General features: G+C 40.6%; 2 protein-coding genes across 5 annotated transcripts in view; one reads left to right on the top strand and one right to left on the bottom strand.

The window, feature by feature from the left end:
- Pigf (phosphatidylinositol glycan anchor biosynthesis class F) overlaps nt 1-4,245 on the bottom strand; it is a 32,027-nt gene extending 27,782 nt beyond the window's left edge. For 2 of the 4 annotated variants that reach the window (XM_031357351.1, XM_031357348.1), the window contains exons 1-3: nt 4,010-4,122; nt 2,396-2,644; nt 418-509 (exon numbers count right to left, since the gene is read on the bottom strand). In XM_031357351.1, the coding sequence (XP_031213211.1) occupies nt 418-509; nt 2,396-2,623 (320 nt within the window). In that variant the 5' untranslated portion in view covers nt 2,624-2,644; nt 4,010-4,122. Of the gene's footprint in view, nt 1-417; nt 510-2,395; nt 2,645-4,009 lie in introns of all 4 variants that reach the window. The other 2 variants (XM_031357349.1, XM_031357350.1) reach the window with 2 other exon arrangements.
- Nucleotides 4,232-13,121, top strand: Cript (CXXC repeat containing interactor of PDZ3 domain). The gene is made up of 5 exons (XM_031357356.1): nt 4,232-4,372; nt 6,989-7,054; nt 7,851-7,905; nt 11,271-11,374; nt 12,003-13,121. Exons 1-5 carry the CDS (start codon nt 4,357-4,359, stop codon nt 12,065-12,067), a joined length of 306 nt encoding a protein of 101 aa, XP_031213216.1. The 5' UTR covers nt 4,232-4,356; the 3' UTR covers nt 12,068-13,121.
- Nucleotides 13,122-16,129: the final 3,008 nt, after the last annotated feature.

Genomic DNA, 16,129 nt, shown 5'->3' with positions numbered 1-16,129 from the left:
GATTAAAGGCTTGCGGCACCACCGCCCGGCGGCATATTTTTTCTTTTTTGGTAATGTGATCTCAGGGTTGTTAAATACAATTTTGCAGATGACCACATTGTGTTATAACGCCCAAAGGCTGGACATCTAAAGGTTTTTAACAACCATGCATTTACTACTATAGTATATAGTAATGATGTTCTACCCTACTTACGATGTACAGTTGCGTACCAGAAAGCTAACAGCTAAAATGTGTGAAGATTTAGTTGTGATGTTTTAAACAACAGCACTGAAATCAGGACGATGACAAATGTTCCCTGCCTTGATCCATTAACCAACCCCACAAGGTATGGTTCTATTCCAGCTGCTAAAAGTTAGCATATCATTTAGAAATTCATACAGTAAGACATAAACTTAAAGTAAATATTCAAAACTCACTCTATTAGTGGTGCTCCATATAGAACAAAAATGATATGAAGGAAAAAACAAGACATAAGAAAGTAGATACAGCATTTCAAAACCCGGGTTACCTAAAAGAGAAATGAAGAATATGAAGACTCGAGATACCTAAAAAGCCATAAATTCTGCCATTTTCATACAAATATAACTTGTTTCCATAATGTCTGAAATAGCTGAACATTCTTTGTTGGATAACCTCAAATTGGATCACATGTCTTATCACATACACAGCACTCAAAACAGACTATAGAAAACCTTAAAAGATGGGGCCATCGAGTAGGCTCAGCAGGGAAAGGTACTCACTCCCCTTACCCCCAACCCGCCCCAGCCGACCACCTGAGTTCAATCACTGGGACCAAATGATAAAAGTAAAGATCTACCCTCCGACCTCAATATGAGAGCTAAGTTGTATGTATACAGTTTAAAATGCTAATATGTGATTTGTAATCACATCGTCTGAACTTTCGGATCATGTTCTAAGCATAAGCCTATTAATAGATGTTCAAGTCTTTTGTGGTTTTTTAATATTTTTTACACTGTAATATGAATATGATGAGAGATTATTAGTGTTTTGCTTTTTTGATGTAATTTACCCAGTTTTGTTTTAAAATGAAAAAGGAAAGTATACCATTCATTATTTTTTGTAGGTAACTCGTGTGTCTTTCTATAAGATCACTGTGGTTTCTGTTTCTCATCACTGTTCTCAATACTTCTTAAGTAACAGGAGCATTCACAGTCACACTACAGAAACAGAGATCAGTTTGGCTCTTATGCTGGTGTGGTGGGTAGTGTGTATTGGTGTGATATTTGTCTTTTAAATGAAAAGGAATTATATATTTTGTGCCTGTGTCTGTGTGCATGTGTGTTTAAAATGTTCTAAAAGGGAATTAAACACAGTACTGAGTATTCAGTGAGAATTTTAATGTAACATAATTGCCAAGTGTCATAGCACAGTGACTATTCCAGAAAAGATTAATCCTAATACCTGAAAACATTTAACTGTTTAGTCAAGGAAGGCTACATGGGAAATAACTGCTGCTATGACTTAATTTGCAATGAATGCTAGAAAACTCACTTATTTAAGGAGTGCAAAAATATGGGCTTGGCCTTGACCCCTAGCTGAGGGAGCCATTGACAGCTGATGGCTACTAAAGCAAAAAAAGTCAGTTTTCTTTGGGAGTGTGGTTCCTGGTAGGTTGTCAAAGCTCCAGTGGATGGCCCCACAGCCATTCAGATATAGGGTTCTAGAAGTTATAACAACAAAGACAAAAGGTTATGAAGTTGGCCAGAGGGTAGGAATAGAGTAGGGGATGAATGCATATGATCAAAACATAGTGTGCCATGTACGAAATTACCAAACAATAAAAAAATATATTTTAAAAATATACCCAGGCTAAGGAATGGTCCAGTTAGTAAGCAACATGGACCTGAATTGATTCCTGGAACCCACAGTAAAATGACAGGTATGGGGCATGCTTGTAATCCCAGACATGGGGAGACAGAGGATCTCTAGCGCTCACTAGCAAGCCAGTCTAGCCTAATTGATGAGCTCCAGGCCATTGAATGTCCTGTACAGAGCAGGTGGATGGTGTTCCTAAAGATAACACTTGACGTTATCCTCCGGCCTCCAAATGCATTTGCATACAATGCAACCACCCACCCACACACCTAAAAAGGTACAAAAATAAATGAAAATAAACTGGAGTGTCTTGTAAGTCATCTTCAGTGATAACATAAAACCATGCTTATACAGGTCACTTACACTGTGATGCACTGAAGGAGTCATAACTCCACAATTAACGCACAACAAGGATCTATCACACACTGCAGGACAGTAACAGGTAGGGCGGGACCTGGTTCCCTTTACACTCTAAATAACTCAATAAGGACATAGCAACACTTCATTCTTACACTGTAACCCCCACCTAAGAACCGGTTATGCACAAGTAACCCTTACCTTATGTGATAATGAACTTCTTTTAGAGGACACATTCGGTTTCACTACTAAGTATAACAAGAGATTGACAGTGGTCACAAAAGCAGAGCAAGTGCACAACCAGGTCAAGTGAGTTTCCAATATTGAGAAGTTGTCCAAGAAGACGGATGGAATAAAAATGCTTAGGAAAATTGAAAATATGCACAAAAGATTGGTATACAGAAGTCTCTTGATGTCAGTATCTTTCATGGTGTTTTCTTGGGTAGCTATCTAGTAGAAAACAAATTAAGAAAAACATGTAATAATGATTTTTTTCCATGTCCCCAACACTTCAACACCCTAAATACAAGCCATGTACTAATAATTTTCTATGGGCAACATTTGTTTCAAAACACAGAACATGCATATGCAGATTTTAATTGTTATTTTAGATTTCTCTAATATGGTACAAACATCTTTCAGAGCCTCAAAAAATTCCAGTAAAAATTTAAATATTTGTGACTGGTTTCTACAAAGGGGGCATGTATCAGACAACTAATTTTACATTTTTGGCCAAAATCAGGAAGATGAAACCACTTCTGTTCCCAAAAGACAACCAACTATACACTTAGATATGCAGATGGTAGAGAACCACAGTAAGAGGGTCATTATGCTAAACTAAGGGCTCACTGCATTACAGATGCTAAATTCTGGTAAAAGCAAAATGTGACTGGGAGGAGAAACAAAGGTTTACAGTGTCTAAATACATATATTTGACCTAAAGAACAGTTTTTATGTTATACTGACTAAAATTAATTAAGAACTTAAAGTAACAAATGTTACAATGTGCTAAAAATCCGGCTCGAAAGGGAACATCCACAAAGCAGGGAAGAGGAAATAGCAGGAAAGGTAAAAACGCGAGTCTGGGCATTGTCCTACAGCCCTAATTTAGTTCACACTATCGTTTTCAAAAGCAAATACGATACTGATAAAGCAAACTGGATAAGCAAGTTAGTAGATACGGCCAAGGTTACACACACTAAAGCCATTTCAAGCATCGCCTCTTTAACGTGAAGATATCCTCCAGGGTCCGGACAAGAACGGATAGCAACGAAAAGGTTTGGGGAAAGTTTCTCAGATTCTCCCCTCCACTGTGGGGTCAGGTAGGTAGGGGGGATCAGAAATCCATCCTCTTGAGTAAAGCGCGTCTCTAGGCCACCAGCAAATCTCCATCTAACAAGGCGAGCGGTACCCAAACGCAAAGGCTGGTTCAATGGAGCACTTTCTTCCTCGGACCCTGGCGAGCTCTCCCAGCACGCCATACTGGCAAGTCGCCCTCCGGAGTTGGAAGGCATGACTGCTGCCGAGGTGCGGACCACGGCTCCACCCCACCCAGGTGGCTCTGTTCTAGCCTCGAGCGGCGCGAGGGCAGGCAGCAGAGGGGCGTCATCAGAGAGCCCAAGCGGCCGACCCGGTGCCCTGAGAGGCGGTGACAGAGGGTCGGTCCGGCGGACACACGCCGGGGTCTCAGAGGGTCGGTCGTGCAGGGCATCCTCTGGTCTGCCGGAAGCGTGGCGCCCCGGAAGCCACCGCGGGAGTCCGCAGTGCGACCTGCACCCGCCCCAGGCGAGAGTGAGAAGCAACCCGCCGGCTTACCTAAGTCTCCCGCCCGCCGAAAGGAAGGGGACCCCCACCGCCTCCAACCCTCAGGTGCGACAGGCTGCCATGACCCCTCGCGCAGGCGCAGACCAGAAGGCGGGGGACTCACAAGTGCAGAGCCAATCGTTGAAGAGGAGAGGCGGGACAATGGAAGAAGCCCCGCCCACCAGCTCGCGTTCGTCCCTCCCGCGACTTTCTAGGCGCTCGATAGGCCGGAGCCGAGGGCTGGGAGTGCGGAAGCGAGCTGACGTAGCCGGAAGAGGAAGTCTCAGTGTGTTGTGGCTGTGTTGTGGCAGCTGCCCTACGCTGCGGGCCGAGGGGATAGGACCCCCAACCCGGGAAGGATGGTGTGTGAAAAGTGTAAGTTAAGGGGCAGCTTCTGTGGGAGGTGGGGGCTGGAGGAACCTGACGAAATCCTCTTGGGGTTTCGGCCTTTGTTTCCCTACTGGTCTGTGAGGAAGACCTTTGTCTTCCTTCCCTGCCCCAAGCCCCTTCTTGCCTGTCCGGGGACCGTAGAGCCTTACGCTTTGTGTTCAGAATGCTTTCAGTTCTGCACCTCTACATTTGTTTCTTTTGTCATCCTCGCGCCCTTCCTGGATCTCTTCAATTACAACTTCTTGATTGGTTCTCGGAGGCTTAAAGTGGATATTCAAAATCTTTCTGGTAGCATCTTAAGAGTTGCCAGATGTAACGAGTGTAAATTTCAGGCTCTCCGTTACATTTTTTTTTTTTTTCTTTTTTTCGAGACATGGTTTCTCTGTGTAGCCCTGTCTGTCCTGGAACTCACTCTGTAGACCAGGTTGGCCTCGAACTCAGAAATCCGCCTACCTCTGCCTCCCAGGTGCTGGGATTAAAGGCGTGCGCCATCACTGCCTGGGTCTCGGTAACATTTTAAGATTATAAGCAATGATTAATTTCTAGTATTATTAATATGTCCTGTATAATGTTTAAATCTTGGCTTTTTGCTGTTCCTTACTACAAAACATGCCGCATTTAATACAGATTTTAGTTTAAAAATTACCTCAGTGGTTATCTGAAATTAAGTTTAGTTGGATATTTTGTACGGTCCCATCAACTCATTAATACTCACAGCATTGGGTCAGGTGAAGGAGAGAGTCTCATCATCACCAAAGAAATCTTTAAGTAGTCACCCCTGGCTTTCAGAAAGGTCTTTTTAACCCTTTTAGTTACCACTAAGTAATTTTAATGAAACCCTTGAGATTTGTGGAAATACTTGATTTTTTTTAACTGCAAAAACTGATGATTTGTTTAAAAACAACTTTCTTCTCTTGATCTCTTTCTTGGGCTAGACAACCTTCTCTGACAAGATTCCAACTCACATCTCAGTTACTGGCTAATACACATGACCCATTTTGTTCATATCTCCTCAAAGAACTCTGGACACAGACACCCCTACAGACTCAGCCACCATTCTTTTTTTTTTTTTTATTTTTTTTTATTTTATATATATGATGATACATTGCAGCTGTCTTCAGACACACCAGAAGAGGGCATCCCATTACAGATGGCTGTGAGCCACCATGTGGTTGCTGGGATTTGAACTCAGGACCTTTGGAAGAGCAGTCGGTGCTGTTAACCACTGAGCCATCTCTCCAGCCCTCAGCCACCATTCTTAAACAGTTTTTTATTCTTTTTGAAAGTGGAGGAAATGTTTAATTAAATGTGGCTTAAATGTATCTAGATTGTGAAGCTATCTTTTGTGCTGTGCCATAAAAGATCATTTCTGTTACTCCTCTGCTCTTCTGAAAAATCTAATGTTTTATTATTTGTGACCTCTTAGTCTGTCTGCTCATTGCACTCACCCTGTAAGTAAAGTGTAATCTTGCTCATACAGAAGCTGTAATGACAGGCAGCCACCTCAGTTCTTTCTTTCCTTGTCATATAAATTATTCAAGAAAGTTATTTGTCTCCAGCTTTTAAGAATCACTTCTTAGTACTTGGCAAATACAAACTGTTTTCCACACTACTAAAGGAACTTGTAGATGTTCTCCAGTTGTCTTCCATTTACTGAGTTCCAGGGACTTAATTTGGGTCTGCTGTACTTGTCCTGCTCTGTTAGGTCTTTGGGGAATGTTCGGCCGGCCTCAGCTATCGCATCCATGCCACTGAGCATCCAGTTCACTTCTCTACCATGACCCTTTCTGACTTAAACAGTAAGAAGTATCTGTCCATTTGGAGCTCGATGGTCGAGCCCTCCACAGACAAAGACCTAGCTTAGCCTTCCTTTCACCCGGTTCACACGAGTTAGCCAGATTACTCTGCATACTGTGGTACCCCTGAACTTGCCATGCCTGTCCCGAGATGGGCGCTTTTTCTACTGTTTGACTTTATCTTCCTCATTTACCTTGACAGACATTTAAATTCTGTCTCATTAGTTCACAGTTATATTCTTTATTTTCCAGCCTATATTTTTACTGAAGGCTTCTTCACTTTTTAAGTCTCTAATCCCTTTGAAAATCTGATGAACGGTTTCTGTACAGTTCCACCTGGATTTTTCTTTCCTACAATCTGCCTACAAGCTCTTAAGGAACTAGTGAACTTGGGTATAAGCCCCTGAATCTAGATCCATTGCTTTATTTTCATCAGTACCTTGCATAGTGGTTTGTACAGACTAGCTGATTAGAAAATGTGGGAGGAATGAATAAGTTTGTCAGAATTGTTTAAAGTATAATCAGTGAAAGCCTGTTGTTAGAGTATCTTACTGTCCTGTAAGTTTTATTTAGAGCCAGTATCTGTTGCCCACAGTTACTATCTTAAGTCTTCATTGGTTTTTACTCTGGCATTAGTAGGTTCCTACTGTAATCTGACTTTTCATATCATTATGTACTTCAGGAGATACAATATATTTATTATTTTAAATTATTATTGTAAAGTTAGCAAAGAAATGGGTTTCACTATTTTATTTCCATACAGTTAGATGACAGTTGTACTCTTTTGCTGTTTTGGCAACCGCAGGTGAAAAGAAACTTGGTCGAGTTATCACTCCAGACACATGGAAAGACGGTGCCCGGAACACCACAGGTACTGTTTGCTATTAGGAGATAGGGGCTGGATCAAACATTGGGGACATGCTTTCATGCTTCACTGCTTGCAGAGTGCAGTGTTAGGTGCTGACTATCTCACCCATTCAACACAAAGAGGACTGGACTCTCCTGTGAATGCATATCTTTTTTCCTCATGTATGGATTCCTCATATAGTCAAGAAGTAGTAAAATTATTATTTTAATGTATGTCTATTTGATTCAGCTTAATAAAGTCTGTATTAAATTTCCTTCACATCTAAATTTTATATTCTCAAACAAATTTAAACTGCTTTTACTTTTTCTATTAAACCCATACAGCAAAGCCCGTTGTGGTGATGCACGTCTTTAATCCCAGCACTTGGCAGGCAGATAGATCTCTTGAGTTCAAAGCCAGCCAGGTCTACAAATTGAGTTCCAGGACAGCCAGGGGCTACACAGAGATACCCTAGCTCCAAAACAGAACAAAACCCTCACACACAGCAAAGTATATCTTTAATGGTGGGGGAACCCAGTGTTTTTGTGTATTCTGTCCCTGATAAACAAAATAGACAGATGACACACATACAAAGAGTGTATAGGCATGTCAGAGCATTACTTTAAGACTGAGCAACAAAGCAGTTATACTTTACACAGTGTTCATTAAAACTGGGCTATTACATGAGGATTTTTAAAAATTAGAATAAGGGTCATTTATTGATAGAAAGTCAGTGAACTTGGGTATTACACGTTATATGTTAAATGTATAAAAGTAAATTGGCTGATATATATGCACTTTTTTCTTTCTAATTTTATAGAGAGTGGTGGGAGGAAGTTGAACGAAAATAAAGCTTTGACTTCAAAAAAAGCAAGGTGAGTGAGAGCAGCCTTGGGTAGTCATGGGTAAGTGAGAGCAGCCCTGGGCAGTCATGAAGCCCACTTTGTAAGTGGCAAGCCTAGTGCAGTGAAACTCATTGTGGTTGAGTTAGGTTGTGTTTGCATACAAAGGCAGACTGTTTGCTATTGGCTGGTTCTCCACCCTATACCGACATATGTAGGTATTAGTGCTACTTTCTACTATTTTAATAGAAGATGTGATTTTTATTCTATCTACTTGTTAATTCACCTACAAATCAAAGGCACCAAGGAAATGTGGAAAAGCTGTAAGCTTTGGAGTTGGCCTGAGTTTGAATCTGGACACTCTTGTTCTAGTCACATGACCTGAAGCATGTGGCAGTTTCTTACCCTTTCTGAAGTGTACCTTTTCATCTGAGAATGAGGACAAAATCTCCCCAATTTTGACATGTTGCTTGATTATATTAAATTTAGACGTTGCGCGAACCCTTCCCACTGTTGCTTCCTTTTACCACTTTGAAGGGTTATTAGCCATAATGGTCATGTAGAAAGGTCACGTGATTCCTTTCCTTTTTAAAGCCTTCCGTTGGTTTTCCTTTTCCTGTAAAATACAATCTGAGCTCTCTACCATGTTCTTACATGTCCTTTGATGACATGGCAGCTTCCTCTTCTAAGATCCTGTGTATGTTTGCTGCTCCAAAGTTCCTCCTGACTTGTTGTCACTTAAAACTCAGTTGAGATACAATCTCAGAGAGGGATCCTTTCATCTTTAATCCACCATATAAAACTCAGTTGAGATGTGATGTCAGAGAGGGATCCTTTCGTCTCTAATCCACCATAGCTCACAGCTGGGATTTTCTCTGGAACACTTAGTTTGGAAAGGGCAGGGAATTTGTAATGTTCATGTTTGGTATTTAGAACAGTGTTTAGATATAGTAAGTACTCAGTAGATATTTGCTAAATGAATAAGAAGCCATTGTGTGATATTATCCTAGGAATAAAAGAAATAAAATGAAACTTTTACTTTATAAAGTGGCTGGCACATAGCATCATACTATATATTGTTGCTTGACCATGCTTTCTAAGACCAGTTTTTACCAGTTATTTATATGAATTGTGCAACTTCATATATATTTAATTCCTTTATGTTCTTAAAATTTTCTGGTATTTCTAAAGTATAGCTACTATTTTTGAGTACTCTAAGATAGCTTGTTTTAGAAAGTATACTACTATATTACATTAAATTTTCAGTACCATTATTTATAAGGAGCAAGAAACTCTGGGAGGCTGGAGAAATGACTCAGTGCTTAAGAGCACACACTGTTTTTTCAGAGGGTCTGAGTTCAGTTTGGGCATCAAGAGGCTCACTAACTATAAGTCCAATTTCAAGGGCTCCAGCACCATCTCCTAATCTTCAGGGGCTCCAGCACCATCTCCTAACCTTCAGGGGCTCCAGCACCATCTCCTAACCTTCAGGGGCTCCAGCACCATCTCCTAACCTTCAGGGGCTCCAGCACCATCTCCTAACCTTCAGGGGCTCCAGCACCATCTCCTAACCTTCAGGGGCTCCAGCACCATCTCCTAACCTTAGCAGCACAAACCTCCACACAAACACACATAGAACAATAATTTTAAAAATAATAGAACCTCCTCCACACAAACACACATAGAACAATAATTTTAAAAATAATAGAATCTCGGGCTGGACAGATGGTTCGGCGGTTAAGAGCACTCACTGCTCTTCCAAAGGTCCTGAGTTCAAATCCCAGCAACCACATGATGGCTCACAACCATCTGTAATGAGATCTGACGCCCTCTTCTAGAGTGTCTGAAGGTAGCTATGGTGTACTTACATATAATAAATAAATCTTTAAAGAAAAAATAATAATAATAATAGAATCTCTAGAAAAAGAACAAAAATCCTGCCAATTAATGGTAAAAGTTCATTTGGAGGTTAAAATGTCATTTTAGAACAATAAAAATATGGTTTCAGGAAAGGATTCTAAACATCCAAATTTAAACAAAAATTTTACTTACTCTTGTGGGAGTAAAGTGATTCAGTTTAGAAAAGTTAACTTGCAAAAATTACCTGTTACCTAGCCATTGTAGTATGTGTGGAAAGCTGAGTGGGAAGATAATAAATGTCATGACAGTCTAGGTTATGGAGCCAAAATCTGTCTTAAAAAACAAATGAACAAACAAGTAAAAGTTGTCTGTCTGTTTAGTATAGAAAATGGTGGGGCCGGAAAGATGGCACAGTTGTTAAGAGTACTTGCTGCTCTTCTAGAGGACCTGGGTTCAATTCCCAGTATCTATATGTTGGCTCACAACTGTCCCTAACTCCAGTTCCAGGACATCCAGTGCCCTTTTCTGACCCCCATAAGCACAACCCACACGACACACAGACATTTATTTAGGCAAGACACCAGTACACATAAAATATATAGATAAAGGTAAAAAAAATTTTTTTTTAAAAAAAAGAATATCTCATGCTGTAGCCCAAACAAGATACTAGGACTGTAATGTTTCATGGAGAAAATGTAAGTAACTGTTTGGGGGAGGCAGACAGTTAGTTTTGGGAGAATTGTTTCTTACAAAGTTATTTGCCCTGTGTTTCCTATAGGTTACCATGTTCATATAGTAGAAAAGGCTTTATCCAAAGGGATTAGTCTAGTCACTGGAAAATGCTTGTTAAAGTGAGTAGTCATTAGGGGATGTACCTGTTTTACTTTAAAATAAACTGTACATGTATTCATCTCTTGTTGGATATTGAGATTAAGCCTTTACAGTATGGGTCTACTGACAAGAGTTTTACATTACTTCTCACAACACCAGAATATATATTTTGTACCTTCAGAGTGGAGCAAACACTAAGCCAGGTGTGATGGCTTGTGCCTATGATCCCAGTGTGTGGGTGCTGGTGACAAAAACATCAGGAGGTCAAGGTCATCCAGTCTGGGTTCACCAAAAAAGGGGGGTGGGCAGGGGAGGGGAACAATCCTGGAGAGATGGCCTGAGTTTGCTTCACAACACCTACTTATGCAGCTCAAATCCACCTGGAACCCCATCTCTAAAGGACCCAAACCCTCTGGCTCCCATAGCTACCTGCACACATTATACACACACACACATAGACAGAGAGAATGAGAATATATGGAATCCTTCCTCCTATTTTTAGTAGTTGGCTTACCCATATGTAATCCCATCACTTCGGAGACAGAGGCAGGTGAATCTCAGTGAGTCGAAACCAGACTGGTCTACAGAGTGAGTACCAGGACAGCCAGGGCTACATAGAAAAACCCTGTCTCAAACACACACACATACACACACACACATGTTTCTATTGTGGTATGAATATTTATTTATTTTTTTTAATTCTATAGGTTTGATCCATATGGAAAAAATAAGTTCTCCACTTGCAGAATTTGTAAAAGTTCTGTACACCAGCCAGGTTCTCATTACTGTCAAGGCTGTGCCTACAAAAAAGGTATGTGCTTTAACATAATGTTTCAACTTATATCAGATCTGTCTCATTTACTATTGTTTTAAATAACAGAAAAGAGTAACCTTCCATAAATAGTTAGTCAAGTATTCCTTTTTACTAAGATAAAATAGAATTTAAAATAAATCTGTAGTCAAAAGGATATTCCTTTTTCTCTTTTAGGAGAAAAAGAATGTTTTGAAGTTGTTAAAGATTCTATCTGTTATCTGTGTGTCTATGTCTGAGTGAGTGTATGTGTACATGTGTGTGCAGCTCACCTAGGCATTAGGCATATGTGCTCACAAGCCAAAAGAGGGCATCATGTCTTCCTCTAGTACTACCCTTGGAGGGAGGGTCTCTCCGTGAACCTGAGGCTCCTATTTCTCAGCTGGGCTAGAAGCCAGCAAACCCAGAGGCTCCTCCTATCTGCACCCCACTTGGATCTGAAATTATGGGCATTTGTGAGCATATGTGAATGTTGAACTCCAAACTCTAGTTTTTATGATTACAGAGCAAGTGCACTTAACCAGTGAGCCATCTCTCTAGTCCCACTGGGTGAACTTTTAAGCTTTAGATAAGTAAATAAACCAAGCCATTGTGCTGCTGCTCGCTCACATGTTTCCTTTTGTTGCAGGCATCTGTGCAATGTGTGGCAAAAAGGTTTTGGATACTAAAAATTACAAACAGACTTCTGTCTAGATATGCTGATGAAGATTCTGACTCTCTATGATTATACTTTGTGCTTCAACTTTTCAAAGCATAACATGGATGTCCATCTTACAAAATAACCTGTTTGAAGATGAATGATTCAGTCTGAAGCAGGGAAGTTGATCAGTATTGATTTGTCCACTCTCACAAAGTTCTGAACAGTGCTGTGCACTGATATGACCAGTTTCCTGCCTTAGGTGGTTATTGTTCTTGTAAGCATTTTACTGAACTAGATAAGAGACAAAGTTAATGAATAAGGTGTTCCCAACTTCTGTACACACTGTCTACTCAACACTATCCATGTAATGAAAAGGTGTTCCTGACTTCTGTACGCACTGTCTACTCAACTTTATCCATATAATTCTTATCCAGTCCATGCATTTTATTTGTAGATATTGCAAATGTGAAATTACTGATCCTTTGCTCTGACCTTGACATCCAAACTTCAGATTTCTCACTTATTCACAAACGTCACAGGTCTTAGAATGAGCAGCACCTTAGTTAAGTGCATTTTCATGAGGTATAAATGTTTGAGACCATTATTGCAGAATGGTTCCTTAGTGACTAGTCCTGCCACAAGTCTAAGACTTTGCATTTTTTATTTAAATTTGCTGTCAATGCTAAAGTTTAGTTCCTTTCACATGTGATTGAGAGCTATGGGGCCCAACTGTCCATCCAGGTAAGCACTGAAGTTGAGAGACATGCATTCTATCAGCATTATCTCAAACTCAAATGAGGATAAATTTCTTCTATTTTGGAATGTTCTTTGAAGCAGGAAACAAATCTTTCCTTAACATCCCTCCCCTCCTGCCACTCCCTCAGAAATAAAGCAAGCACCCTGGCCTTCCTGTGTCTTCACTGTAAACTGCTAGGAGACTGTTTTTGAGGTTTCAAATGAAAGTTTTTCTTGTTGCCTTCTTAGGGTTGGACGTTCCACCTTTAAAACCCTCAGCCTACCCAGAGACCAAAAGCGTATTCTCTGTTTCCATCTGCAGGATCTTAAATATACATCACTGTAATATAAGATAATAAACAATGAAAAACAGACAATGGTTATTGTTTTAAAATTACATTGAAGAAAAAGTCTTAATTAGGGTGCTTTGTTAATTAGTGTTATCAGAAAAATTACAGAAATAATAACAGAATACGAATAACATCTCTCAGCTGGGCAGTTTGGCACACACTTTTAAGCCTAGCACCTAGGAGGCAGAGGCAGAAGGTGCTCTGAATTCAAGGCCAACCTGGTCTACAGAGTGAGTACAGCCAGAGCTACACAGAGCAGCCTTGTCTGGAAGAACAAAATACAAATACAAGATTCAAATACTATCTCTCAGTATAAGAAATACCCTTCTGTCTTTAAATAACTTGGGATCTGAGGGGGTGGTTGGGTGTTAGTTTTTTGAGACAGGGTCTCTCCACATAGCCTTGGCTGTCCTGTAGACCAAGCTGACCTCTGGAAGTGTTGGGATTTTTAAATCAAAATCTTAACACAGAGAAGTCATGAAGGAGCCAGCCAGGCACAGATCTGCTGGTGTGTTGTACTCATACAGCAGTTCCTTGTCCTCATACCCTTAGCCCTGCAATGAGTTGTTTGTCCAGATGTTCCTGGATCAAGTTGTAAAATGTCTGGGCAAACCCACAAAATAGTTAACGTGTATGGTTATCATTTACCAGCCTGTTCATACAGGGCAAAGCCTGACAATTTGTATGGTTTTGCTTCCCTCCCAGGTAACTTAGTGAAGGAAGCTAAGTGCTTTTAAAGTTCAACCAATATTTATTGGATTTCTATTTTATTATTCCAAAATCTTTGTACATAAAGTAGAATCTGAGCCTGTTTCAGATAAAGTTGGAGTCAATGGAAATAAAGTACCAGTGAGAGACTGGCTGGACTGACTAAGCTGAGTGGAGAAGCTGCTGTCACTGTGGGACTTTCCACAAGGGGGCAGCGATGCTAAAATATTTGCAGTTAAAGCAACCCAAAGATCAAACAGGTAGGCTTTTTGTTGTTATTGTTTTGTTTGTTTGTTTGTTGTTTTTTCAGTTTTTCGAAACAGGGTTTCTCTGTGTAGCCCTGGCTGTCCTGGAACTCACTCTGTAGACCAGGTTGGCCTCGAACTCAGAAGTCCACCTGCCTCAGCCTCCCAAGTGCTGGGATTAAAGGCGTTCACTACCACTGCCAGGCAAACATGTAGGCTTAAGTCCCAGATAATATTGTGATAAAATAGCCAGAGAAGTTTATCATAAAACATTTAAAATGTGGAAATAAGGGCAGTGGCATTTGCCTGAGTGCATGAAGACCTGGGTTTGATTCCCAGTACTGTATACCTTAGGTGTGCTGATCAGCATGGGAGGTAGAGGCAGGAGGATTACAGGCTAAATTGACAATTGACTATAACAAGTTTAAGGCCATGAACTGTATATAAGTAGCTTAGAAACTGTGCTATATAATGTTTAACATTCCTTAGCTACATGAGACTATCTTTTTAAAGGTGAGAGGTTAGTGGTTAGAGTGCACACATCTCTTACCCAGATGCTGGTTAGGGCCCAGCATTTACATGGTGGCTCGAAGCCTCACCTCTGGCCTCCATAGTCGCCTGCACACACGTGAAGGTTCACACATACAAATAAAAACAAATCTTTAACTCTGGACAATAAGCTTAAAGTGTTAAAAGGCAATCTTCAGAACAAAGATGGGAAATATTAGAGAACAAATCCAGCAACACAAGACAATGTTTTGTGACCAGTGTCGGCTTACTCTAGGAATTCAAGGTTGGCGGACACTTTTAAACATATTAAAAAATATTATTAGAAAATAAAAGGAAAGATGCATGGCAGTCTCAGTGTAGAAAAAGATTATTTGATATTAATATATATATGTATATACATACACACACACACACATATATACACACCATTTCGAGCCCCCATAAAATAAACTAGGTCTGCTTGGAAATGCCATAGCCCCAGGACTGAGAAGGCAAGGACAGGGTTAGGGTTGGTCACTGCTGCTTGAAGACTTGAACCGGGTTCAGGAACAGACAATGCCTCAGAGGAACTGGAAAATGATGAAGGGCACCTGATGCCCTCTTCCAGCCTCCGGTTCTACAAACAGGTGAGTGCACCCACATATACATGCAAATAGATAAATAATGAAAGATTCTAAGACCAGTTATAGTGAAAATTGTTATAAAATTAGAATACAAAGGAATTCCTTAGCCTACTAAGGTAACAAAAAGCCCACAACAAATGTTACAATTAAATTTTAAAAAGTTAAATGTGTTGAAAGAGATGTACAAGGCTTTGACCTTATGAGGAATTGTGTTTGCTTAAGCTTACTCTTTTGATATATTGTTTTAAAGCTCTGCTAGGAAGAATGTAGAGGAACCCTTACAGTAAGGATAGTGTAGCCCCAGTATGAAGGTGTGGTCCTTCCAGGGCTACATCTGAGGCCTGGTTGTCAGTGAGGGCTTACTATTACTCTGATTCAGCCTCCAAAATGGTGGACATCAGCCACCATGTCCAGTTCACCGTGCCCAGCCCCCAGCCGTGTGGACTTGCACACTAGATATAGTCACTTCATATGTGACAGAGACACAGAAGAATGCCAATGGAGGATTTCTGGAATGTTTTCTATGGCACTGCTGCCTTTCTAGGACTCTGCTCTCTATATTTGAACTTTCCACACTGCCTTACCTGTAGCCTTGGTCCTCAGTAAGGTCAACAGGATCTGCTCCTGTGTGAACCTGACTCCCTTTCAGGAGCGGCAGCCCTGTGCTGCCTAATCTCCAATCTCCAAAACCAGTTTTCACAATTTTGCACAATTTTAAAGAATTGATTGGAGCAGGAAGATAAATATGGCACTTGATATTTTGTCATAGTCACCCATGACCATTAGAGATGGATTAAGATGTTTGTTTTGTTAAAGTTCCCCATCTCAGTAAACCCATTGTAGGCTGAAAATGTTACAAACACACCCAGCAACCAAACATCACAGCTTACAGCATAGTTCACTGGAGCGTCAGTTGTCATTCCCTACCCGCCTCCTCCCTCTGC

This window comes from Mastomys coucha, unplaced genomic scaffold (assembly GCF_008632895.1).
Source record: "Mastomys coucha isolate ucsf_1 unplaced genomic scaffold, UCSF_Mcou_1 pScaffold6, whole genome shotgun sequence".
Classification (NCBI taxonomy): Eukaryota; Metazoa; Chordata; class Mammalia; order Rodentia; family Muridae; genus Mastomys; species Mastomys coucha.
The sequence above is the reverse complement of the archived record's forward strand: the minus strand, read 5'-3'. Positions and strand labels throughout refer to the sequence as shown.

Bases quoted from the DNA above. Each gene is read 5' to 3' on its own strand.
- Cript (XM_031357356.1), top strand. The intron at 7,055-7,850 runs GTACTGTTTGCT...CTAATTTTATAG, and splicing joins CGGTGCCCGGAACACCACAG to AGAGTGGTGGGAGGAAGTTG. The intron at 11,375-12,002 runs GTATGTGCTTTA...CTTTTGTTGCAG, and splicing joins AGGCTGTGCCTACAAAAAAG to GCATCTGTGCAATGTGTGGC.